Here is a 25,784-nt window from a genome sequence, read left to right on the forward strand (position 1 = left end):
ATTTTGATTAACATGTGATAATTGACTTCTGAATGCTTTTGCCTCTGATGAGAGAAGGTGCCCAGTGCCCTCTTGGCTGGGGGCATGTGAGAACACTGGATGGCGGGTGAGCCTTCTTGGCATACAGGAACTCTCATAGTTCTGGACCTTAACACTGTCTGCCAGACTTGACATGGTTTCCTCTTTTTTTTTTTTTTTTTTTTTTTTTAAATTTTTTTTTTTTTCAACGTTTTTTATTTATTTTTGAGACAGAGAGAGACAGAGCATGAACGGGGGAGGGGCAGAGAGAGAGGGAGACACAGAATCGGAAACAGGCTCCAGGCTCCGAGCCATCAGCCCAGAGCCTGACGCGGGGCTCGAACTCACGGACCGCGAGATCGTGACCTGGCTGAAGTCGGACGCTTAACCGACTGCGCCACCCAGGCGCCCCGACATGGTTTCCTCTTACAACCTCTGATTTATGACAGGGTTGTCCTTTGCCTAGCCCTCATCTTATATGTAATTTAACTGCTTAGGGGTGCTATTATTTTATTTTATTTTATTTTTTTTTTTTTTTTTTTTTTTTTATTTATTTTGGGACAGAGAGAGACAGAGCATGAACGGGGGAGGGGCAGAGAGAGAGGGAGACACAGAATCGGAAACAGGCTCCAGGCTCTGAGCCATCAGCCCAGAGCCTGACGCGGGGCTCGAACTCACGGACCGCGAGATCGTGACCTGGCTGACGTCGGACGCTTAACCGACTGCGCCACCCAGGCGCCCCAGGGGTGCTATTATTTTAATGTTTGAATTTAGGAGCAGTTTATGTGAAAGAGTTGGTTGCCTTTAATATAAATGTTTGGTTTTCTGTTGTCCCAAAATTCCTTGAGAGAGTTAAAAAATAAAAGTAAGTTTACTCTTAAGGAAAATTAGTTAGATCTGCATCACTGAGGAACTTTATACAAATTTGTACACTAAAATATTTACCTATTCAGCAGTGAATATATACATAAAAGTTGTAAACACTGAAAAACTGATTTTCTTTCTTTATTTCGCAAAGTGTTGATTTTAACCCATTTCTGCAACAACCCAGCTCTGTGCAGAGGACTTCCAGAGTTAGAGCTGCAGCAGAGACCTCTCCAGAATCCCTATTCAGCCTCTCCTTATCCTTGATCTGAGTACAAGCATTTCAAATGTAACATATCCAAAAGAGAGCTCTTGATTTTAGGCTCTTCCCCCACCAAACATGTGATTCAAAGACTCACTAAATAATACTTCCATCTACCCAGTTGCCCAAACGAGAAACACAGGAATCATTTCTGATACTTTTTTTTCCTTGCCACACACACAGATTCTATCAGCAAGATGTCTCTGTTCCGTCTCCAAAATACATCCTCTGTTTGTTCATCTCTGCCTGTGTCTACCGCCACCATGTTAGTTCAGACACCGTCCTCCTCTGCCTGGACAGCTGACTCCTCTGTTCCCCGAATCTCCACTGCTTCACACAGCAACATGAATCATCTTACAGTGGATTAAGTCAGACCTTGTGTATAAGTCTTTAACAAATCCCCGTCACATTTGGGATTCAGTTCAAGATCATCTTGGCCTACGGTCCTAAAGAGCTAGCTCTTACATACCTGGACAACCTTGTTTTGTGCCCCTCAATCCCAGTTTTGCTGTCCTCCACCCATTCTGATGTCCTCTTATCTTTTTCCTGGTGTCCTCCTCTTTTTCCTTTATGGCCTTTGTGCATTGCTTTGTACATTGTCTGTCTAAATTATTATTCCCCTTGCTTTTTCCAGGGCTTGCTCTTTCTTACCATTTGGTCTTTGCTTTTCTTTCAGAGACACCTTCCCTGACTACTCTGTAACTACCACAAACATACCCCTCGTCATTTCCACATCCTGGTTTCTTCTTCAAAGCACTCACCACGATTTTTAAAGGTTCATTTTGTCAACTAACTTACTGTATGTATCTTCCTAACTAGAGTGAAGCTTGAAGAAATATTTATCAAATAAATGAATTAGGGCAGGGGCCATTTCAGTGTCATTCACAATGAAACATGAACCTGGCCTCAGCATTGGCCCTTATATGTAGTAGGCACTCAAATATGTGTTGAAAGAATGAATGAATAAGTATTTACTGAGAGACTTCCATGTATTAACCTCTGGGATAAACCATGGGATCATAACACCCAACAGCCCAATCTATTACAGGTTTATTGTAGACCAAATGTTCTCAAACTTCTTGACCTTAAGACCCATTTATACTCTTGAAAATGACTGAGGACTGCAAAGAATTCTGTTTATGTGAATTGTATCTATCACTCTATCTATGTAGTTTTAGAAATTAAAATGAAAATTATAAACCTATATTAGTTCATTGAAATTAACAGTAGTAAGGGGCACTTGGGTGGCTCAGTTGGTTGAGTGTCCGACTTCGGCTCAGGTCATGATCTCATGGTTCGTGGGGTTGAGCTCTGCATTGGGCTCTGTGCTGACAGCTCAGAGCCTGAAGCCTGCTTTGGATTCTGTGTCTCCTCTCTCTTTCCCCCTCCCTTTCTTGCACTCTGTGTCTCCCTCTCTCTCTCAAAAATAAATAAACATTAAAAAAAAATTTTTTAATGAAAATAACAGTAGTAAATCCATTACATTTTAATGTAAGTAACATTTTTTTTCCTGAAAATGTCTTAATTCCCAAAACAAAAGATCACTGAGGAGAGCAGCATTGTTTTATATTTTTGCAAATCTCTTCAACATCTGGCTTAAATGAAAATAACTAAATCCTCTTCTGCCTCAGTATTCTGTCTGTCAGCCTCAGGAGAATGCCACTGCACACTTGGGAAAGAAATGAGATTACTGCTGTAGATAATTTAGAAAATACTGTTTTTGAGATGGTGCTGTGAACTTTTGCATGCACACTTCAATCTCTTTTTAATATAAACTTGCAGTGATGTTTATGACATCTCTGTAGATCAAAAAACTGAACAGAAAAATGCAAGGATATGTGGGGCTCAAAGACATAAACCTTCAGGACTTTTGATCTTGAAATAGAGGAAGTTCACAATTGGACTGCTGAAGAGTAACAAGGTCCAGAAGTCCCCGATGCATCTGGAGGCCCCAGGATCCTTGTGTCAAATGGGCTGGGCTGGGATTCTCCTGACATGAAATAAGGCTGGAAGAAACTAGTGATGGTTACTCAGGGCTCCAGCCGATATTGTGAGTAGTGGCAGTAGGTAAAAAGACAGCCATGTAGAGAGGACCCAGCCTAAGTAAGCTTAAATCTTGCTCGGTGGATAATATATTCTCTTATCACATGGCACAGAAGCCCCAGTTGACAATATAAAACTTGTCTTAGGAGTAAGTTTCTCATGGGCAGGTAGAGATAACCAAAAAATAAGAAAAAAAAAAAAAAAAGCTAGACGTGGAAGAAAGTGAAGTTCTGAGAGAAGGGGAAAAGGGGATAAAGATATACCATAGGAGAAACACTTAGAAACCAAAATTGCAAAGCACTGCATTAAACTTAGGAAAACCTATAATAAGCAAGACAACAAAATCAACAGGTAGGACATGAATTCACTGACAAAATGCAATTCAAATCAGATAGTTTTAGTGTGACTTTAAGATTCTTGAAAGATAAGGAACAGTATTCATAAAATGTTCATCCATTTGAGAAAAGGTGGGTATAAAAAAGTACCAATTGAAAATCTTAGACATGAAAAAAATATAGCCATTGTAAAACACAACAAGGGAAACACTCTATTGGATGCAGTTAAAAAGAGGAATTACAGAAGTGCCTGGCTGACTGAGTTGGTAGAGCATACGACTCTTGATCCTGGGGTCATGAGTTCAAGTCCCACATTGGGCATAGAGTTGACTTAATAAAATGTGTATGTTATGTGTGTATGTGTATATGTGTATATATGTAAATGTATATATACATATATATCTCGTACATATATCATATATGATATATGTATATATATTTTTTTTTTTAAAGAAGAGGAATTACTCAGCAACCCAGAAAAGAATACAAGAAATAGAGAAGATAAATGGAAGATAGATGAAGAAGGACCAATATACTCCAGTAGGCTGAGAATAAGAGAATATAATTGGAATGGGAAAAAAAGCTATTTTGGCCAAGACATACTGGGTGTGAATTCTTCAGAAGGGAAAGAAAACCTTCATCAGGCACACAAGTCCTGAGCAGGATAAAAATGAATCCACAATACTACCTATTCTAAAAGCTCCAGTGGGACATTTCAATTGACAGCAGACCTCAGAAGTGTCTGAAGACATTAGAAAAAATAATCTTCAAAATAAGGGGAGACTATGAGGGTCACCTTAGAATTCCATACCTAGATAAACTGTCATTTAGAAATGTCTTTTAAAGCCATTTTTAGAAATACAAATAGACTACCTTATACCATAACTAAAAGACTTATTAAAGGATTTTTTTCAATGAGAAAACAGATGAATCTAGAGAGAAGGAGTGAAATTTAAGAAATCAGAATGAATAAATTATCAAAATAGGGACAAATATAATTAATTATTGAGTCTCAAATTTTCTTTTTCTTTAAAGTATAGCTAAGGGGCACCTGGATGGCTCAGTTGGTTGAATGTCTGGCCCTTGATTTCAGCTCAGATCATGATCCCAGGGTTGTGGGATCAAGCCCTATGTCAGGCTCTGTGCTAACAGTGCGGAGCCTGCTTGGGATTCTTTGTCTCCCTCTCTCTCTGCCCTTCTCCTGCGTGTTCTCTCTCTCTCTCTCTCTCTCTCTCTCTCTCTCAAAATAAAAAAATAAACCTAAAAAAATTTTTTAAATAAAAAGTGTAGCTAAAATTCTAGATAATAACTAGGAAGGGGGAATAGGAAATTCAGTAAATTGCTGTTATTCCAGAATATCCTTTATTATTTTATGCTTTGTTAAAAATATATGTATACTTGCAAAAAAAAAAAGTATATATACACACTTGTGTATAAATTAGGACTTTAAAGATAGACAATAAAGTAACTGAAATATAACTGAGAGTTTCCACATTAGCAGAGGGGAAAAAGGAGTAAAGAAAAATTGATCTACTCAGTAGAAGGCAAGAAAGGAGAAAATAAGCAAAGGAAAAGCAAATTTCAACAAGCAAATACATCAGAAATTTAAAATGGGGAAAGATTAATAACTCTTCTGTTAAAAGTAAACCGTCAGATTAATTTCTTAGATGTTCACCTTAAAAGAGGAAATCATGGACTTGTTTCTACCGAAAAATATGGCCTTGAAACATAAAGCAAAAGCTAAAAGAATTATCAGGAGCAGTGGATAAAACCAAAGGCATAATAGGTGATATTATTATAACTATTTAGATCTGATACGTTAAGCAGAGAGAAAATTAGTAAGAATTCTGAAAATGTAAACACATAGTTAATAAGCCAGATCTCATGAGCACAAATAAAATTGGTAGCTAACAATTACAGAATACTCATTCTTTTCTAACGCATTGAACAATTAAAAATTGATTACATCCTAAGATCGCAAAAGAAGTTTTAACAACTATGAAATAATAACTCATAGGTGATATCATTTGGCTGTGATGCAGTTAAATTAGAAATCTATAATCAAAAGACTTTTGAAGAACTTGGGAACCTGAATGCATGCAGTCTTTAATGTCATGAAGAGGAAATCTAATGGAAACAATATAACTCAGTACTGAACAACAGAAATACATGGATAGCGGTTCTAGTGATACTCGGAGAGAAAGTTACGGCCTTAAGTGTATCTGTTAAAAATCACAAAAGATTAAAAATAAATTAGGTAAATATGCAACTCAAGATGCTTGGAAGAGAAACCCAAATAAGTAGGAGGAAGGAAATAATAAAATGAACAGAAATTAATTAAATGGAAAAGAAGAATATGGTCAAAAAGCCAAAAACCATTTTAAAAACATAAAATTGTCAAATCTTTAATAAAACTGATGAACACAAGAATAAATGATATTGGTACTAGAAAAGGTGACATATTACAAATGCAGAAGAGATTAAAAATCAAAGAGAATGCTGTGAACAATTCTAATAAATTTAAGTGAAATCGACAGTTTTCTTGTAAAATATAAATGACCAAAATGACTCAAGACAAATAAGTCCCAAACTTATGAGGAAATGAAGTCCAAAATATTCCATGTAAAAAGACATCAGATCTGGATTTTACAGTGAGTTATACTAAACTTTCAAAAAGCAGAGAACCCTATTTTTTATAAACAATTGTGGAGAATATAACAGCAAAATAATCCAAGTCATTTTATAAGGCCGGTATAACCTTGATACTAAAACCAGGCACGGATAGTATAATTAAGAATTTAGATGTAAAAAACAAACATGGAATATAAACCAGTAGTATACAGCTGTATGTGTATATAAATCAAACCCTCGTAATCATGGTCAAGTATGGTTTAGGAATGCAAACATGTCTCAACAACAGAAAATTTGCCTTAATTCTCCATGTTAACAGATTGCATAAAATAACAAAGTTGAATCTTCCTAATAGATATAGAAAAGTCATTGTATAAAATTAAACTTATCCATGCTAAAGTTTTTAGAAAACTAGAACTTAAGGGAATTTCCTTAACCCCCAATAAAGAGGTTCTGCAAAAAAGCTTGTGAACATTTTTACTTGTTGGTGAAAGATAGGAAGTATCCCCACCTCAGAGGTCCTAGTCAATGCATTAATGGTCATGATATGAGTTCTGACTGTTAGAGTAAAAAATTATCATTAATAAAGATGTTAACATTACAAAAAATCCAGGAAAATCTATAGACAAACTAACAAGTATTAGAACTAATAAAACGGGTAAGCAAATTCACTGGATACAAAATCAGCATATGAAAAGGAAGAGCAGATAATTCTTCTCAAAAACTCCTAATCCAAGACAAATCATGAGAAAATATTAGACCAACTCATTGAGAGACATTCTATAAAATAACCTGACTAGTACCTCAAAACTGCTAAAGTCATGAAAAACAAGGAAATACTGAGAGGCTATCATGGCCCAGAGTTGCCTAAGAAGAAATAATAATGTGTCCTGGCTAGGATCCTAGAACAGAAGGAAGAGATTTATAGAAACAGGTAAAATTCAAATACAGTCTGTAATTTAATTAATAGTTCTGTACTAAGGTAATTCCTTCATTTTCACAGTGTACCAAGGTTATGTAAGATGTTAACATCAGGAGAAACTGGGTAAGGAATATTTATCCTATCTTTGCAAATTTCCTGTATACCCGAAGTTATTTAAAAAAAAACAAAACAAAACACAACTATACCATGTTGTAACCCCAAATAACAGATTGGATAAGTAATAGGAAAAAAGACTTTCTAAAATCAAATTGAAATCCCAATGGGATATCTTTTTTCAGTTGTTTTTCTTTTTTAGTTATCTCTTCACTCAATGCGAACTCACTACCCCGAGGGATCTGAGGGATCGCATGCTCCACTGACTGAGCCAGTCAGGTTCCCCCTTGATAGCATATTTCATCAAACTTGACAAGCTAATTCTAAAAGTCATTTGGAGATGGAGGGCTAAGAATAGCCAAAGACACTTGAAAGCAAAGTAGGGCAGATGCCCTTTCAGATGTCAAGATACCAAAAGCTGTAATAATTACTATGATGTGTTAACACACAGAGATAGACAAATGGGCCAGTGGGACAGACTAGTGGGACAGGCCTACTCATATGCAGAAACATACATCAGGAGAGAAATTAGATCCTTACCACAAAACATACAGAAAAGTTAACATTAAAAACAACAACAACCAAGGCTATTAGAGTATCTTTCTGACTTCCGTGTAGGTAGGGATTTCTTAAGGAATAAAAAGCAGAAATATGAAGGAAAAGACTGTTAAATTTTACAGCACCAGTATTTAACACTTCCATAACAAAGGATATTGATGGCTTTTCTTTTGACTTGTTCATGGTACATGTTTTAGACTTATATTTAAGTGCGACGGGGGTAGGGGGCAGGGGGTAATTCAAGCTGGTCCATGACATCTTATTCACCTTCAAAGATCACCCTGGTGCTGTGTAGAGAATCTTGGGAGGGAAGGGTTTGGAGTGGAAGCAGGTGATCCAGTGAGTAGGCTAATAACCAGGGGAAGTCACGGTGATTAGGACTGTCACAAAGAGGGAAAACACTGGACAAATTTGGGATGTCTTGGCTGTAGGGTCAGCAGGACTTGCTGATGATTTAGATGGTGACAGTAAGGAAAAGAAGAATCAAGAGCAATTGTGAGATTTTTGGCTATAGCAACTGGTACTGCTTATAGAAATATATAGAATTATAGAATGAGGAAAAGGGAAATTAAATATTTATTTAAAATGCTTTCAGTTCCTGTTGAATATGCAGGTGGAGCAGTCAGATACAGGAGCTTCTGTGGAAAGTTCTGTGGCAGAGGATTTAAATTTGGGAGCTGCTGGCGTCTAGGTGGTATTTAAACCATGCCTAGGGAGCGCATGTTGATGGAGAAGTCTAGTGACCGAGTTGTGAGCGTTTAGAGGTTGAACAGAGCAAAAGTCAGCTAAGAGAATGGAGAAGAGGCCACTGAAAACCAGGGTGGTGTCGTGTCGTGTCACGGAAAAATAAGATAGCCTGGGTTTTTGTTTGTTATTGTTTCTTTTAATGAGGATGTTGAATGTTACGGAAGGATCAAGCGAGTTTAAGGTCAAGTTTCCTAGCTGCATAGGGAATTGCTCAGCAGTTTCATCGGGTGGCATGGTAGGGGGAGAGGATATGCAGTGAGGCCGGTGAGTTAGTGACAGTCCACTCTGTCAAGAGCGGTTTGGAGGGAGAGGGGGAGGGAGCACTGAGGAAAGGGGTAGTCACTGCGGGAGTCCCGAGGGCCTGTGGTATCTGAAGGGAATGAGTGATCCAGGATCCAGAGAGACACTTGTACTGCAGGCAGAGGCCTTTGAGGAGAGAGAACGGGGTCGTAGAATGTGTTAAAGTCATCACCTCCTGCACCACGTGCAGATATCAGCATCACCTGGGGAGCTCCAAAACCACCGCGTCTGCGGGGCCCTGGGCAGCTCCAGGGGTGAACAGCTCCCCGGCTGATCCCGGGGTGTAGCCAGATGTGAAAACCTCTGACCTAAGGGTAGTAGCACTCACTTGCAGTCATGCCTCTCGAGTTTCCCGAGAGGCTGCTGGGGAGTAGGTTTCGGAGGTGCACAGCACACACAGTGTTTTCATTCAGATTTTAAGTTCACTGTGGCGCTGCTGGCTGAGAGGAGACTGGAAGACTTGGGGAGCTTAAAACACCCCCCCCACCCCCACCCCAAGCCGGTAGCTTCTTAAGGTAGCAAGCAACCACAGATTTCTATTTATGCTTATTATGTATGAACAGAACGTTTCATTTTCGGCACCATATTCTGTGCGCTAGTAAGTAACCTGCTTATTGTAATTAACCATCTAATGAATTTGTTCCTTGAAAATTAAAATCCTACATTTTTTATTGGCCACGGTAAAGTTTCAGTGTACGGATTGACCAGAATACAGCTTAATTCTTCTGCAGGGTACACTTTTCTAATAAAAAAATGATGCTCCACGAACATGCTTGCATATAATCTTTCATTCGCTGCTTCTCTCTGCTTTCATGGAACAGTTGGACCAATGGTATGTTAATGAACTTTGTATAATTCATTGCTCTTACTGCTAGAAAAGAAATTCGCATTTATAACAAACAGTATGGGTTGGAGCAGGGGAAAAATTCCTCCCTTCATCCTCCTCCCCTCACCCGCAATTCCTTTTCCTTCAAGGTAACCAGCTTGCGATTTCCTGTATTCTTTTGCGCAAGTTTTACCTGCAAATGTGTGCATCCTTAACAAACAAATGAAAACACTTACCAGCTCATTCCTACAAACGTGAGCAATTTGTCCCTAGCCCCGGGGACAGCCGCGCCTCGCTGCTGTCCCGGGCCACGGTTCCCCGGTGTCCTCTGTGGTCCGCCGTGTGCCCACCGGCACTGTGGGGGGTCCGCGGGGTCTGAGCCGGGCCACGTGCGCGGCACTGCGAGGGGTCTGTGCAGGGCCACGTGTGGGGCGGCTTGCGGAAGTCTTCGGGGCGCTGCGGGGTCCGTGCCCCGGGCGTGGGGGGGGGGGGCTGCGTGCGGGCGCTGCTGGGATCTGTATGAGGGCGCCGCAGGGTCTGTGCGGGGTGCTACCGGACAGATTGCGGGGTCTGTGCGGAGCGCCGCGGGGATCTGTGTGGGGCGGCTGTGGGGATCCGTGTCGAGATCTGTGCGGGTGCTAACGGGGTGGCCGCGGGGATCTGTGCGGGTACTGACGGGGTGGCTGTGGGATCTGTGTGGGATGCTGCGGGGATCCGTGCGGGCCGCGGCGGGGTCTGTGTGGGGATCCGTGTCGGGGTCTGTGCGGGCTGCGGCGGGGTCCGCCTGGCCCGGCGTGCAGTCCGCGCGTGACTCTCCACAGCGGGTCCGCCAGCGCCAGTGCGCTCCCGTGAGGTGCCAGCCTCCTCCCTCGCTGCCCGGGTTTCTGGCGCGGTTCGGCCTGTACCGCCCGGCGCCCGAGAGAGCCTGGCTTACGGAGGGACTAGCCCCGCGTCTCTCGCGTGTCCTGGACGCAAAAGTGTCGTCTCCCACTTTCTCGTTCTTCACACTTCAACGTACATGGTTTTGCCCGCAGGATTTCCACTTTTTGGACAAATGTATTTTTTTTTTCCTTCATTGGTTTTGTGTTTGGGAGTTGTTGGTCAGCCCTTCTGCGTGTCACCCCCGTTTCTTTGTGTGGGGGTCTCACACACCCCCACACCCCCTTATCGAGACCCCTGTCAGGGGCCCCTGGTGTCGGCTGGGTTGACGTCAACCTCCTGCCTTCGCGCCAAGCCATCGCCACGGCAACCGCAGCCTGATTGGCAGCGCTCAGAGGCGTGGCGAGGGGGGCCCAGGGTGGGCAGCTCGGCCTCTCATTGGCCTGCGCTGCAGCCCCGCCTCTGCGGAGAGCCTGACAAGGAGTCGCGCGCAGAGGCTCGGTGCAGACGCTGGGAGCCGCGGGGAGGACGAGGTCGGAGCTGAGGAGCGGACATGTCCACCCTGGGCTGGTGGCGCCGCCGGGCGCCAGGGGCCCTGTGGGCGTGCTAGACTGTGCACACGGGCTGCTCCTGGGCCGAGCCGTGGGGCCCGAGGCAGTGTGGTGAGGGGAGGTGAGTCCGGCCGGACCCCCGCGCTACACGTCTGTGTCAGGACGGTGTCCGGATGCCGCGTGAGGCAGCACGGCCGTCACACGCTGCACTCTGGGACCCTGGTCAGATGGGGAAGGGGGAAGGCAGCCGGCGGACACCGCCTGGTGGGGTTCTCAACCGGTCCGGTGCTCGGGTTGCCGCGCTTGCCGCGGACGCCATCTTGCGTGTCTGGCCGGGGTTTCAGGGACCGGCTGCCCCTTTCAGGTGGCCGCGGAGCCGGGGGGCTGCCGCGCCATCTTGCCTAGTGGAGGTGGGGGACAGGGACGGGATGACCGCGGACTTCTGTCAGGCAAGCCCGCCAGGGTGGGTGCTGGGGAAGTGGTGGGCTGGCCGGGTCTGGGGGCTACAGATCACTACGTCTGTCCCACGGCGTCCCTGACAGCCAGGTCCCTCAGGCTGTCTCAGCATCCTTGCCAGACTTTGGGGGCGGGGCTTGTTTTGCCGCAGTGGCGGCGGGAGGAGCTACAAGTCGTGAGGGGCGGGGCCGAGGGCTTCACGCCTGTGGGTATTTTCTCAGGGCTGTGAGTGATTGGGGAGCCCCGCCCACCTGGCGCCATATTTGGCGTGGGCGGTGAAGTTTGCTGCAAAGGCGCTATCCTGATTGGTTGGCCGCGGATTGGGGCGGGGCCAAGGGCGGTTGAGACTGCGGCTAGCCCGGGCTGTGACGGTATCATTGAATCCCGCCTACCTTGGCGCCATCTTTGATGGGGGTGGCTAAGGTCTGCCGCGCAGGCTGGTGAGATGGTGGCTGGCTGGCCGCAGCGGGGCGGGGCCAAGGGCTGGAGGGGGGGGGGCGGGAACCGTGGTGACCCCGTGTTCTATGCTCTGAAGGCTTCAGGGTCCTGACTACCTCGCACTTTCTTTGCCAGTCGAAGGTCTGGCTGCAGAGGTTTGCCGTGACGGTGCCACCTCAACTGGCTTGAGGGCTAAGCTCTGACTTCTGAGAATGGGCCATGGCTAGTGACCCGGAGACCGTTTTGTTGGCTGGGTCCGTGTGGTTTGGAGAAGCCAAGCGTTGTGCTAAGTTTGCCGCGGCTGCCGCGGTCGCGGCCGCCATGAAACTGTTAGTACTGAGGTACAGAGCTACAGGCTGTGGACGCACCGGCTGTTACTCCTTGGTGATATCTGGGCACGGCAGAGGCCTTCCCTTGTGGTTGTCACCCTGCGGTGTGTCTGGCCCCATCTTTTGGCTAGGGGAAATGCTGGGGACGGGAGCAGCCTAGCTGTGTTGCGCAGACCCTGTCAGCGGGGCTGGGGGTGGGACCACGGGCAGTTTGGGGGACTGACCCTGCTGCGGGCCCCGCCCACACTGGCACTATTCATGTTGGCCGACAGGTGGCTGCCGAGACTTATGCACAGGCACCATCTTGAAGGACAGCAGGGAGAGGGAGGAGCTGTAGTGCTCGGCCCACTCTAGCGCTATTAGCCGATAGGTGGCAGCCGAGACTCTCTGCGCAGGCGCCATCTTGAAGGACAGCGGAGCTGCAGGGGCGGGTCCAAGGGGAGAGGAGGCGCTGCAGAGCTCGGCCCACTGTAGTACTGTTTGTTGGCCGACAGGTGGCAGCCGAGACTTATGCGCAGGCGCCATGTTGAAGGACAGCCCAGCTGCAGGGGGCGGATCCAAGGGGGGGAGGAGCTGCAGAGCTCCCCGTGACTTACTGCGCAGGCGCTATCTTGAGTGACAGTGGGGCTGGCTGTAGGGGGTGGGACCAAGGGGCGGGGCTGCAGAGTTGGGCCCACTCTGGCGCTGTTGGCCGACAGGTGGCAGCTGAGGCTTACTGCGCAGGCGCCATCTTGAGTGCACGTGGGTTTGGCTGCAGGGGCTGAGCCCAAGGGGAGGGGCTGCGGAGTTCCGCCTCCTGTGTCGACAGGTGGCCGCCGAGACTTACAGCGCAGCCGTTTGAGTGACAGAGGTCCTGCAGGGGGTGGGGTGAGGGAGGAGCTGCAGAGCCCCACCCACTCGAGTGCTATTAAGACCTGTAGGTGACAGCTAAAGCTTATTGTGCAAGTGTCACTATCAGTGATGGTCGTATTGCTGGGAGCAGGCTTGAGAGAGACTTTCATGTTTTGAATAACAGGAGACTGCAGACCCCTACCCACTGGGTGGGTAGGCCTAGGTTGTGTTGGCGTGGGATGGCCCCTCGAGGCTTATTGCACAGGCGCCATCTTGAATGATGGCAGAGCTCTAGGCGGTGGGCCTGAGGGAGGGGCTGTCTTGTCCTGAACGATAAATAGACCCTGCAGACCCCTGCCCATCCCAGCAGTATGTTTGTTGTCCAGTAGGTGGCTGCCGAGGCTTACTGCACAGGCGCCATCTTGAATGACAGCGGAGCAGCCGGGGGCGGGCCCAGAGGTGGCTGCCGAAGCTTACTGCGCAGGCGCCATCTTGAATGACGGCTTGGCTGCGGGGGGCGGGCCCAGAGTGGGCAGCTGGGGTTTGCTGCGCAGGCGCAATCTGAGTGATGGCCGAGCTGCAGGGGACGGTTGTAAGGAGGGGCTGTCGGGTCCAGATTCACCGGGCTGCAAACACCTGCCCACCCTTGTGCCATGTTGGCCAGTAGGCGGTTGCTAAAGCGCCATCAAGAAGGACCGTGGAGTTGTAGGCGGTGGTTTGAGGGTGGGACTGCCATGTCCTGAGTGACTGAGGGGTCCTGGGGAACCCCATCCACCTTCGCATGGCTGAGAACAGGAGTCAGGTTTGCTGTGTAGGCTCCAGTTTGGCCAGCCCAGAGCGTTTGCCGCAGTGGCCACTCATCAGGGTGGCAGGCGAGATATTTCCTCGAAGGACACCAAAGCCAAGTCTCAGGAATGTGGGGACAGGGTTCATCTGTGCAGCCCTGAGGGTCCGTTTGAATGACTGGGGTTCAGATGTCGGCATTTTAATAGATTTGGGGAAGGTGAGGTCTCCAGAAGACAGACCCGTGCTGTGGGAAGAGGACGCGTGCTGTGGACATAAGTTTTGGGGTGTGGAGGCTCTGAGGTCAGTATGGAGTTTACGCAAAGAAAAACGTCTAAGAGCCTGGAACTGGACAGTTCAGGGCTGCAGACAGGAGAGGGGCGTGGCACGGGAGATAATCCAGGGGAGGTACTCTAGGCATGTCAGGGCGTGGTTTGGGAGAGCGGGGGGGGGGGGGGGGGCGGGCGGGCTGCCCTGGTTCTTGGGTGGGGCTACCTGCTGGTGGCGGGGGTGGGGGGGTGCACATGCACAGAGTCATTTGTGGCACTGCTGCTGCGTCCTCTGGAGGACTACCGCGATTCCAGCACTAAAGTAGCTCTCACCATGTTTGCCTACGTGTACCCCAGACGCCAGCTGGGGGCACTTCTAGTCCTAGCTCCACCAAAGCATCTCGTAAGCCCCCCATTTGGGAGCATGTTGAAAACCTCTACAGTGGTGGGTAAGGTTAAGGAATGAAGTAACTACCTAATGGCAATAATACTAAGGTGCTAATAGAAGATAATCTTTTCATAGTACTTAAATTTACAGTGCAGTTAAACTTCTTTCCCTGCATCACTAGCTATTAGATGGCAAAACTGGAGTTTTAATTCACTTTTCTAAGGGGTACCTGTATCTCTAGTCCATGTGGTCTCCACGGAAAATGTCAGTAGATGTTCTGTTTTTCAGAGTGACATTAGGTTGATCTGTACTGGTCTGCCATGGGCTCTGAGATTGAGTTCTCTGAGCATCTGCTTTTCTATAAAGTGATACTTAGAAGATTACAGTGTTGTGGCGAGGAGTAACAGAGACAAGAAAAGCAAGTTGTTAAGTATTGTATGGGGTGTGTAAAATACATAAATATGTAAATAAGTAATAGTACCACTTCAGCTATTGTTTTCCTGAGTTTTGCCTACACGTGTCCTTTGCTTTTAGAGGAACTGCCAGCATCACATAGTTAATAAGTGGGAAGTTGGGTTCTTGAATTGATTTCTAAATCCAAAGCCCCGTGTCTTTACTGTTGTGCTTTGCTTGTTAGAAGACATTCTAAGAAGTTCAGAGAATGACTTGCACAGCCATTGGCATAACCCCACAGGGAAGAGACTGTGATTACAGTCCACAGTACAACTCTTGCCTCAGGGAGCAATGCCCAGGGCCCTTCCGTCCTGGGAGGGAAGACTCTTTCTCCTGGTCTCACTTGACCTCTGCCACTGGAGGAGATAAAGGTGCACCTGTTGTGCAGTCCTTTCCAGTCTGAGGAATCTGGTATTTGCAAAGTAAATTTGGTATCTCATGTTTTCTTTTCCTTCCCCAGCTTTGCCTTCTTGAGCTCCTATCCTTCTCAGAGACACCTGGCCAGAGGAAGAGGAACTAGGTCCAAACACTAGGTGGCCGGGTCCAGGTCCAGGTGAGCTGAATTCCCTTCTCACACTGCGACACTCATCCTTAGAGTGAACACATTCTTCTTCATACTGCATACGTGTTCCATACAGCCACGCAAGTACCCGTTTGTGCTCTCTGAAAACTCACAGACTCTTCCGGTGAATTGCGTGTTTGCCAGAAATTCTCCTTGGCCTCATGCTATGCTTTTCAGTTTCCTTCATTCCGCCCTCCCCCCACCCCCCCCAACACTCAGTTGTACTTTCAGGCCTACTCTTTCTCTCTTGTTGGGTGATTAGAGAAGCATGAGAGGTCCATCGGTTCTTCTAGCAAACATGGCCTAGAGTGGGAAAAGAAGTGTATTCCTGGAGCTCACAGTCCATTGGTTAATGAAAGACGTTGAAAAAATAATTGTACAATTGATGTTTTTGAGAGAGAATATTCACTGTGGACAGTTAACCCGAAACAGGCCACATAGGGCCTTTCTGGAAGGCCAGGGAAGCTCAGGCTGAGCACTGAAGAAGTGAGGATGGTACTGTGTTGTGGCAGGAGTAGTCTGAAGCACAGGGGCACTTCTGAGGGCTCCAGAGAGAAGAGCCAAAAGTCTAGGATGCCTGGAGCAAAGGAAAGAATTGAGTGGCGTTTGATCAAGGTGGGGAAGAGGTCAGTTGGTGCTGTGTTGTGAAAGGTCTCCCAGTGAGTGGTAAGTATATGGGCTCAATATGAAACACAGTGGGAAACCACTGAGGCGTTTTAGCCGTAAAAGTAACATGAGAATCAGATTTGTGTTTTAAAAATACCGTCTGTTGTAGGGTTCTGAAGAGGAGGGTGGAAACAGTGGCTGCAGCGATAACCATTTCAGGTCTGGGTGAGAGATGATAGCTTGGATTGGGGTCAGAGCAGGGGGAGAAGTGAAGTAGTTGGATATTAGAGAGCTACTAAGAGACTCAGTCGGCCCCGTACTCTTCTTTCACACCTTGCCGACTGCTTCAGGTCAGGTGCAGTGAATCACATCGTGTGGGGAAGTGAGCAAAATAGCAAAAGTTGTTCATTCCGTCAGCAAACATGGAAACTGCCCACTCTGGGACAGGACCATGCCAGACTTTGTATCTCTGGAAGTGGGTGACATAATCACTGGCCTCAACGTCTGCTGAATGAGAACTGTAGTTAAATGACGAGTAAGAAGACATGCTTACCAAAATAGGTGGCTGTGCTGACGGTGTGTTACCATCTGAAGGAAGGCTCATGTGCCATTCAGGTTGGTCCCTGGGAATCATTGGTTTATGCCTGGCCTCAGTGAGTGCCTCAAGTATCCAGTGTCTGGTCCTAAAGCCTGTGGACACTCAGAAACCTTATTTCACGTAAGGACTCATCCTGTGTTAGTAGATCCACATTAATGAAGCTGGGGAAACCTGTGTAAACCCTACTGACATATTAGTTTATGTTGAAAACCGGTGTGACTAAAGTACAATGTTCCTGTTTTCTCCATTCTGGCTTGTTAGCTTATAGTGGGACATAACTACAGCAGGGACCCAAATACTCAAAAGTGTGTATGATCAACAGATACTCTCCCTGTAGACAGACCTACATGGGAAGTGAAACCATAACGAAAAGATTGCTTGGTGAGTATGGAATCAAAATGAGAGAAGGTGAAGGTTCACTAGCACTGGCCTTTAGGTAGCCTAGCGCCAGCATCTGGTTGCAGTGAAGCTCTTGCTAGGGTAACTAGGACACCAGAGGTCTCCTATCTCCAGTCCCCTTTGTTCCCAATTTCCACTCAAATTAGGTCTGACCAGAGTAGCCCTTTCCTGTACATCGTTTGTGGCCTATCTTTTCATGTTTTTTTCTCATTTGGGAGAAAAAAAAAATGATCAGCTAATAATTGACGTGAAAATATGGCCAGATTACTCATACTGGCTCAGAAGACAGTCTCTTTAAAGTAGCTTTATTCGTCTTGAACTATTTGGGGTCTGATCATTAAACTAAAATTCTTAGATACTATTTCCTCTCTTCTGAAATTTCTGGGGAAAGCCCACAAGAATGGACACCAACAAGGAAATTTTGCTGCAGTGTGGTAAGTGCTAAGCCTTTGTGATAGAGGTAAGCCCAGGGTGATGTGGAGATGATCTGCGAAGAGCCATCTAAAAGACCAGAGGGTGGAGGTTGCAGCCAGGATGGTAGGGAGAGTGGTCACTTACTCTTTGCTGACATTGCCATATGAAACTGGCCCCCCAGCAGCCCCTGTTGTCCATATGCTTCTGTTGGTGATTATTCGAACAAGACCAGACACCTAAGCCTACAGCAGTGGTTCTCAAAGTATAACTACTGGGGTGCTTATTGGAATGCCTCTTTCCTAGAGAACCACAGGCCTCCTAGATTGTCACATCTAGAAAGGCAGGTACATGTTTCACGAGTACCTCAGATGGCTTTTGGCACCCCAAGTTTGAGAACCACCACCCTAGAAGGCCTTGAGCTGCGGTGTGTACTTGCAGACTCGGAGAACTTGGGTTGCTGAGGCTGTCAGCACTGGGCGTGTCACTGGGAGGTGAGGTAGGACTGGGGCTGGGGCAGCGCTTACCACGTGCATGCTGAAGTAGAGAATGTCGGTCTGCAGAGAGAGGCAGGAGAATGGAGCAAACGAGAAGAGAGAGGAGACCGCACACCATGCTGTCCCCAAGAAACGAAGAAAGTAACTTCCTCGCTTCCTGACTTTAAAGTTCTCAATTCCAGCCCCCTCGGATGAGGTAGGTAGAATGAGTGAGGGGGCTGAATCTAGGTGCACCATGATGAGGGGCCAAAGTAAGTAAGTAGAAATGGGGTTGAAGAAGCTCTCATGGAGCTTCTTTCTCAACTGATGGGATGTGGGGAGCCTGAGGTGAAACAGTGGGGTCACAGGATTTCGCTAGCTCTCCTCATGTGTCCCACTCAATCTTTTCAAGCCTCTGATCTGTGTTCTTTAATTGATTTCTTCCCAGTTCATTTGTTTGAGGCCAAAGACACCCCCCCCCCACACCTGGTAGCAGGGGTGCCTGATAAATTCCATCCTTGTTTCAGTTACATTAAATGTGAGGCCCATACTTTTGTTTTCTATTCATTTTTTATCAAATAGAGAAGTAAAGTGCTATAAAACATTCAAAGAATGGCGCAAATACTGTGGTAGAAACCACAGTGGCAACACTGTTGTCCAGGCGGCACCACTGTCCTGTAGTTTTAAGTGGTCAGGCTCACAAGCGAAATTTATTCTGCATGAAATGTTTATGATGCATATAACATTTCATGGTTAGATGTCTAGTGTATGCAAGAACCGATATTTGGAGGTTAAAGAACGCTAGAAATCCATAAGGCCCTCTGCCCAGGGTAGAGAGAGACTGCTTTCTGTCATTCATCTCCTCTCTTTCCTTCCTCTTGGAATTGGTGGTCTTGGCCCCTAGGACCAGGGCTTGGTCCCTTTGTGTCTCCACCTTTGCCTTTGTCTGCCAAATGTGGTCAGACCTTTTAAGATCCTGCCCTTGGCCGCTACTCAACCCACACAGGGATCTGTACTCCAGAGAGCAGAAGGAAATGCGGAAATTTGAGTAGGGGTATGCGAGGGTCCACCTCCAAGTCAGGAAATGAAGGTGATGGGTTTGCCATGTGGCCAGAATTCAGTTTGAACTATGAGGCCAGAGGGGAGGGCCTGGATGTGGAGCACCATCAAGTGATACAGGCAGCGAGTGGAGGGTGCCATGGGAGCAGTGGGAGGCGGCCAGAGGGGAAGATGAAGTGTCCTCGTAAGCAGGGGCCACATCCCGGGACCACCACAGCAGAGGGCATGCTGCTTAGCAGCAGTAGGCAGAAAGGAAAAGGGAAGACCAACAGAAATTGAATTTATTTTGAATTTTATATTCAAAAATTTGTTTCTAATTATAAACTTAGAATAACATTTGAAATTAAAATGCAAAAAGAAGTAGTATCTTTTATTGTTTATTTTTTTATTTTCCCCCTTTTATGAATATACAAGTTTATATGGAAATTTTCTTCTGGCTTAGTTTATATATATTTCCATATGTTTAAATATCCTTGTAGTTGTTTGCTCTTGTGTGTTTGTTTTTTTAGCACAATGAGATCATACCCAGTTCATTAACATTTCAAACTCAAGCTATAAGAGTGAAGTTCCTGGGATGTGAGACAGTAGTTGGTGGGCGGGGAGGTGTCATATGCCACCCGGAGAGCTCAGATAATGTGTCCACTATGTTTTTAGTCTCCATTTTTGTGGGTGTGTTTCTTTGTGCATGCACACATACTACTTAGTAGCTATTTAGCACTATCTACAAGAATTTCCATATAAATACACTTCCATCCATAGGTTTGCTTTCTAAAAACTGCCTTATTCCATTGTGTGGATATTTCCATCATTTTCTATGTGCATATAAATAGGTATACATGTAAATGCCACGTATGCTGTACAATTTTATGCCCCATTATTTTCATTTAATGCTTTAAAAGTTTTTTCACGTTAGTGGTTTCACCGAGTTTAAATAAACCAGTGTACCTGTAGAATGGAATATTATGTGGCCTTCAGAATGATGTAGATCTATATGTACTAATATAGAAAGGTAACCATCGTAAATTACTAGGTTTTAAAACACATATACAAGGGACGCCTGGCTGGCAGGGTCGGCAGAGCACACGAGTCTTGATTTTGGGGTTGTGAGTTCCAGCCCCACATTGGGCATAAAGTTTACTGAAAAAAATAAAAGTTAAAAGCACACACATGCAGAACACCTAATGTGATCTCATTTGGGTAAAAATTTGATGCTACTCTACATATGGATGTCAAAAGGTTTAGTATAGCAACAGATTTGATCAGTGGATGTGGCTTGTGGTTTTTACAGTAAATATTTTGTAATGTTTGAATGTTGTATTATCTTTTATGTTTGCAATCAGAAAATAATGTTAGAAAACTTCTTGAAAGCATGACTTAATGGCTACATAGCATTCTATTAAAGATTTTTATGTTTTCATTCCTTCCTGTTTGATGAAAATTTTGGAGGAATGCTGTTTTTTGAGGGCACTGATTTATTTTAATGAGAGCAAAGTAGATTATTGGCCTTTGTGGCCTTAGGCTTCCAGTGATGCGTTGTTGAAATACAGAATTGCTTGGCAGGAGGCCAGACCCCAGCACTGGTTTGTGGTGCTTTCCTAATGCCAGAGGCTGTCCCAACCTTCTTGGAAATGCATGCTTGAATAACTGGTCAGAAATTAAAGTATTGGCCATCCCCTCTCATCACTTTTGTTAAAATTATTCTTTACCACTTAGTCCTCAGAGAGTTCATAGTTTGTATTTAAACAGTTAATGCTCTTTTTGATTTAAAGACCTTTCTTTATTGTAAACTAAATCCCATGTGTGTGTACACTTTCACGCAAGTCAGGTTTTGGACTGTGTTAGCTCGGTTAAGTGTATTTGTCTTGACACTTGAGTCATTGTGTTGGAAAGAATACTGTACGTTTCCATATGTTTGGGTCATTTTACAGACAACACATTGCCCCCACCACATACATACCTTATTCAGGATTGTCCTGATAGTTTTGTACCTTTATTCTTTAGAGGAACTGGATTCTCAGTTTATCAAAGCTTCCCATCCTTTCATTGGATTTTAATGTATGTTCAAGGAAGGATTGACAACAATTTCCACATTCCCATCCAAAAACATATGTCTTCACATATTCAGGATTTGTGTTATGTCCTAGACATTTAAAAAAAATTTTTTTGGAGTTGCAGATAGTTTGAATTTATTAATGAGAATTTATTTACTTTGCTATTAATGGGATTCTTTTCTTGTATTTAGTGACAAGGTTTTTTAGCTCAAAATAATGCTTTTTCCACATTATGCTTTTCGTTTCTTCTTCTTCAGTTGTGTTAGCCAGGTTTTTCCAGAATAGTGTTGCATGGTGGTTGTGGTGGAGGTCCTCCCTTTCTGGCCCCCACTTTTAGTTGGAATACCTTTAGCGTTTAATATGCTTGCTTGCTTTTATTTGAGATAAATCTCTGTTGTTCATAGGTGGCCTCCTAGTTGTACTCTTTGCTAAGAACACTATAAGGAGAGGCTGTTGAAGTTTGCAAATGCTTTTTAACACGAAACAGTGCTCACAGGATCCCTTTCCCCTTATAATCCATCGTATAGAACAGTCCCCTGGAATTGGGATATCTTCCTTTGTATTACTGGAATGGGCTAGACTTTTCTAGATTGGATTTATTAAACATTTTTGCATCTAAGTGCAAAAAACTGTTTATTGAACACCTGTGTGCCAGTCCTGTGAGATAAAAATACAATGGTGGAAAAAGGCAACAGAGGCTTTGCCCTCAGAGACTTTGGGTTTAAGTGCAGGCACTCTCAGTTCTACTAGGTTCACGCATCTTCAGACACATCTCTGATCAGATGGGTAAATTGTTACTGTTGGCCTTTCTGGTCTGTCCTTGGACAGGCTACCCCCTCAGCCCCAACGTTTCATGCGATCGTATCAGACAAACCTTTACTCAGCTCCTTTGTGATGCTTTCGTCTCAGCTACCTCCAAACCTGTATCTTCTGTTTTCTTCAGCGGTAGGCGTGGCTGTTGCCATGGAGGCAGAAGCTGGACTGGGGAAGTGGGGGCGAAGTGGGTAGAGCAGTTATGCTTTTGATTGGCCAGAGGCGCTGTCACAGGACGAGTTCACCTGAGATCTGGGTCTTCCTGAGGGTAAGGTGAGTATGGGACCCTGGCAAGTACTAGCACAGCACATCTGGCCCCACTCTGAGTTGCCCTTTGGTCTGTAAACAGAGTGAGTAAGGGGTAAAGGTTGGGTCACTTGGCCAGGATGGCACCTAACCTCATCTCACAAGACTCACCTGCTGTCAGGTACCGCTGTAGGAGTATGTCGATCAGTGTCTCCTTTTCCGGAGTTTGACTCTTGAGACAGGATCTGTGCCCCGTGTTAGGACCGTAGTTATACAAGAACACGTTAGCAACATAACACTTTTCTGACATGTGCTTGTCCCTTCCCATGGGTCCATGTGTAAAATGGCGTCACCTGCCATCATTTACTGCAGCAGCTCTTTAGTGCTGCATGTGTTACCTTTTATAAACTGGAAATTAGGTGTATATATAAGGACTTTATTGTAGTGGGCACCTGACTTTTTAGCTTTTTTTTTTTCTTACTAATATTTTACTTACTTGATTGTCCTTAAGTGGAGCCTTGCTGGTTCAAAAGGAATGGGCATTTTTAATGTTTTTAAAACATAGGCTGAAATGGCATCCAGAATTATGGTTCATGCCTGCACCAGCCAGCTTCTCACCAACATCAGTTTTTCTTTTTGATTATTTTTGAAATATCTGCCCATTTGATAGGCCAAAAAGGTGTTCACTGTAATATTTCACATTTCTTTGATTCCGATGTGACTGTTGGAACTTATCACTAATTTTATGAACTGTATTTTTTATTTTCACGGGTAGACATTTCTCTTATTGCTTTCTAAGAGCTTCTCACATTTGAGATATTAACTGTTGTCTATGTTGCAGAATATTTTTCCCCCTCTTCTTCTGGTTTGTTTTTATTTTGGTTGCATCTTATAGCACAGAAAATTTGTACCCATTTTTATTTTCCCATCTGCTGAGTAGTGAGTGAGTGGTCTTTTGGTGGGCTCTGGCATTGGAATTATGCTTGGGCCTTCTCCTCCCTGTCCCTGTTCTTTGCTGTTGCACACAGTGCCTCTCTGAACACACTTGAGATCTGTACCTCTGTGCACATGGGCAGAAAGGTCTATCAGTTAGATTTCAGAATCCCTAGCCTAGGGGATGACCTTACAATTATGTATTAATAATTGCTGGAGATCTGGGGAGTATATTCAACTTATAGCTGCAATTTCCTCATGTGATTCTTGGTTTCACAAGTTCCAGACTTGATTCTTTGGGGGTTTCTAAATTGCCTGCCATCTGGTTTAGGATATGACCTTGGACTCCAGCAGGGTGGGGTAGGCAGGGAAGGGAGGATACCCCCTCAGTGTTAAGGTGTCAGGGTTGCGTGAACCCACTCAGTGGGCAGCACAGTCTCTAAGGCCTCTACTAGTGCTTTTGTTTATTGTTTTTGTTTTAACTTTGAATTTATTTTTTTGACTAGGTAATACATGCTCATGGTAAAAAATAAATAAATAAATAAAAACAAAAAACAAAAGGAGACTATACAGTGAAAAAGTAAGTTTCCTTCCCTTCTTTCCCTGGCCCCCAGTTCCCTTCCCCAGGGGTGATCACTATGAATCACTATTACTAGTCTCATATATATTCTTACAGAAATTGTCTAAGTAAATACGTCTGTTTTTTTTTTTAATTTTTTTTTTTTCAACGTTTTTTATTTATTTTTGGGACAGAGAGAGACAGAGCATGAGCGGGGGAGGGTCAGAGAGAGAGGGAGACACAGAATCAGAAACAGGCTCCGAGCCATCAGCCCAGAGCCCAACGCGGGGCTCGAACTCACAGACCGCAAGATCGTGACCTGGCTGAAGTCGGACGCTTAACCGACTGCGCCACCCAGGCGCCCCAGTAAATACGTCTGTTTTTATAGTTTCTTAGAATGCTGTACACATTTTCGTGTCCCATTTTGCACTTAACTACGTTAGAGGTCATCTTATATCCATTTATTTACAATTGGCTCATTATTTTAAAAGGTTTCATAATCATTATATGAATATGTACTATATTTTGTGCATTGTCAGCACTATTCAGTGACTATATTCTTGGACATATGTGATTACATATTTCTGGAATAAATTCATGGAAATAGAATTTATAGGACAGGGTGTGTACATTTAAAATTTCAAGAAGTTATCCAAATTGCCCTCCATAAAATCTCCATTGCCATAACCATTATGTGAGTACGCCCATTTCTTTTTCATACAGATACTTACATTGTCCATTTTTACAATTACTCTGTTCTCAAAGTCCTTTTTTACTCTCAGATCTGAAATGAACTTCCTCTGCAGTTGTGGGAAGGAGTTGTTAGGGCCTGATTCTTTTTTTTAAGTTTTTCCTGTTAAATTTAAAAAAAAAAAAAAAAAAAAAATATATATATATATATATATATATATATATATATATATATATACACACACACACACACACACATATACATATATATGTGTATATATATATATATACATATATATATGTATAATGTTCTTGCTGACCACAGGCTGTTCTGTTGCCCTTGTTAGAAAATCTTGAGCACATTTAAAGAACATCAAATTTGTTTACTCTAGTCCTGAATTTCTTGAGAAAAGAAATGAGTGAATTTTTGGTATAGAAGTTGGCATGTACCTTGTGATTGAATTCTTAAGGGCGTTCAAACGGTCGTATTATTAATGAGCAAGATGTCCTCCATCTCTTTTCTGTGCTCTGGAAGGGTTTTTATAACATGGTGAACTCATTGCTCATGGAACTTTTATGGAAGTTGCTCCTTAAATTATTTCATCTTTTTAAATTTCTTCCCTAGATTTTCCTCTGCTTTCTGAGTCAGGTTTGCCTGCCTGTATTTTCTTAGAAAAATTATTGATTCTCTGCCAAACCTTTTCATCCTACAGTTACTGTATGTAGTTTTCACCTGCTGGTGGTTTATGCTTCAAATATATGTATACTGGGAGGAAAAATTACCATAGTAAACAAGTACATATATGAAGTCAAAGTTGTCCTTAATAGCTCTCAATTTTATCGTCTAGTTAGAAGAGCCCTTTCCTGCTCCATAATTCTAAAAAGTAATCTTTTATTTATTTTATTTTGATTTTAGTTTTAGCATTTTTTTTTTTTAATTTTTTTTTTCAACGTTTTTTATTTATTTTTGGGACAGAGAGAGACAGAGCATGAACGGGGGAGGGGCAGAGAGAGAGGGAGACACAGAATCGGAAACAGGCTCCAGGCTCCGAGCCATCGGCCCAGAGCCTGACGCGGGGCTCGAACTCACGGACCGCGAGATCGTGACCTGGCTGAAGCCGGACACTTAACCGACTGCGCCACCCAGGCGCCCCAGTTTTAGCATTTTTATGTATGGTATGACCTTCTCCCCCCAAGTGAAAGATTGGCTAGTTTTCCTACCACCATTTACTGAAGTAATGTGTGCCTTCCTTACTAGTTTGTAAATGCCACGTTTCATGCCACTGCCGGATACTTGACTACGTGTGGTCAACTTAGACCACAATTCCTAAGAGAATCCACTTTCTTGTCATAAGTTACAAGTGGGTCTTTTTGTTGTTTTATT

The 25,784-nt window shown here is 44.4% G+C and overlaps 2 protein-coding genes across 5 annotated transcripts in view; one reads left to right on the forward strand and one right to left on the reverse strand.

Moving 5' to 3' along the window:
- The window catches only part of LOC131500085 (uncharacterized), a 173,834-nt gene extending 160,075 nt beyond the window's left edge, over window positions 1-13,759 (reverse strand). The window contains exons 1-7 of the mRNA XM_058708823.1: window positions 13,749-13,759; window positions 13,512-13,681; window positions 12,951-13,126; window positions 12,743-12,815; window positions 12,574-12,692; window positions 11,309-11,451; window positions 9,857-10,627 (exon numbers count right to left, since the gene is read on the reverse strand). Of these exons, the coding sequence (XP_058564806.1) occupies window positions 9,857-10,627; window positions 11,309-11,451; window positions 12,574-12,692; window positions 12,743-12,815; window positions 12,951-13,126; window positions 13,512-13,681; window positions 13,749-13,759 (1,463 nt within the window). The remainder of the gene's footprint in view (window positions 1-9,856; window positions 10,628-11,308; window positions 11,452-12,573; window positions 12,693-12,742; window positions 12,816-12,950; window positions 13,127-13,511; window positions 13,682-13,748) is intronic.
- Window positions 10,991-25,784, forward strand: part of PEG3 (paternally expressed 3) — a 33,308-nt gene continuing 18,514 nt past the window's right edge. Inside the window, exons 1-6 of one of the 4 annotated variants that reach the window (XM_058707475.1) lie at window positions 10,991-11,171; window positions 15,458-15,550; window positions 17,554-17,596; window positions 18,137-18,266; window positions 22,109-22,245; window positions 23,658-23,731. The gene's annotated coding sequence lies outside the window, so the exon portion shown is untranslated. The remainder of the gene's footprint in view (window positions 11,172-15,457; window positions 15,551-17,553; window positions 17,597-18,136; window positions 18,267-22,108; window positions 22,246-23,657; window positions 23,732-25,784) is intronic. The other 3 variants (XM_058707478.1, XM_058707476.1, XM_058707474.1) reach the window with 3 other exon arrangements.

Source organism: Neofelis nebulosa, chromosome 17 (genome assembly GCF_028018385.1).
Source record: "Neofelis nebulosa isolate mNeoNeb1 chromosome 17, mNeoNeb1.pri, whole genome shotgun sequence".
In the NCBI taxonomy this organism is placed as follows: domain Eukaryota; kingdom Metazoa; phylum Chordata; class Mammalia; order Carnivora; family Felidae; genus Neofelis; species Neofelis nebulosa.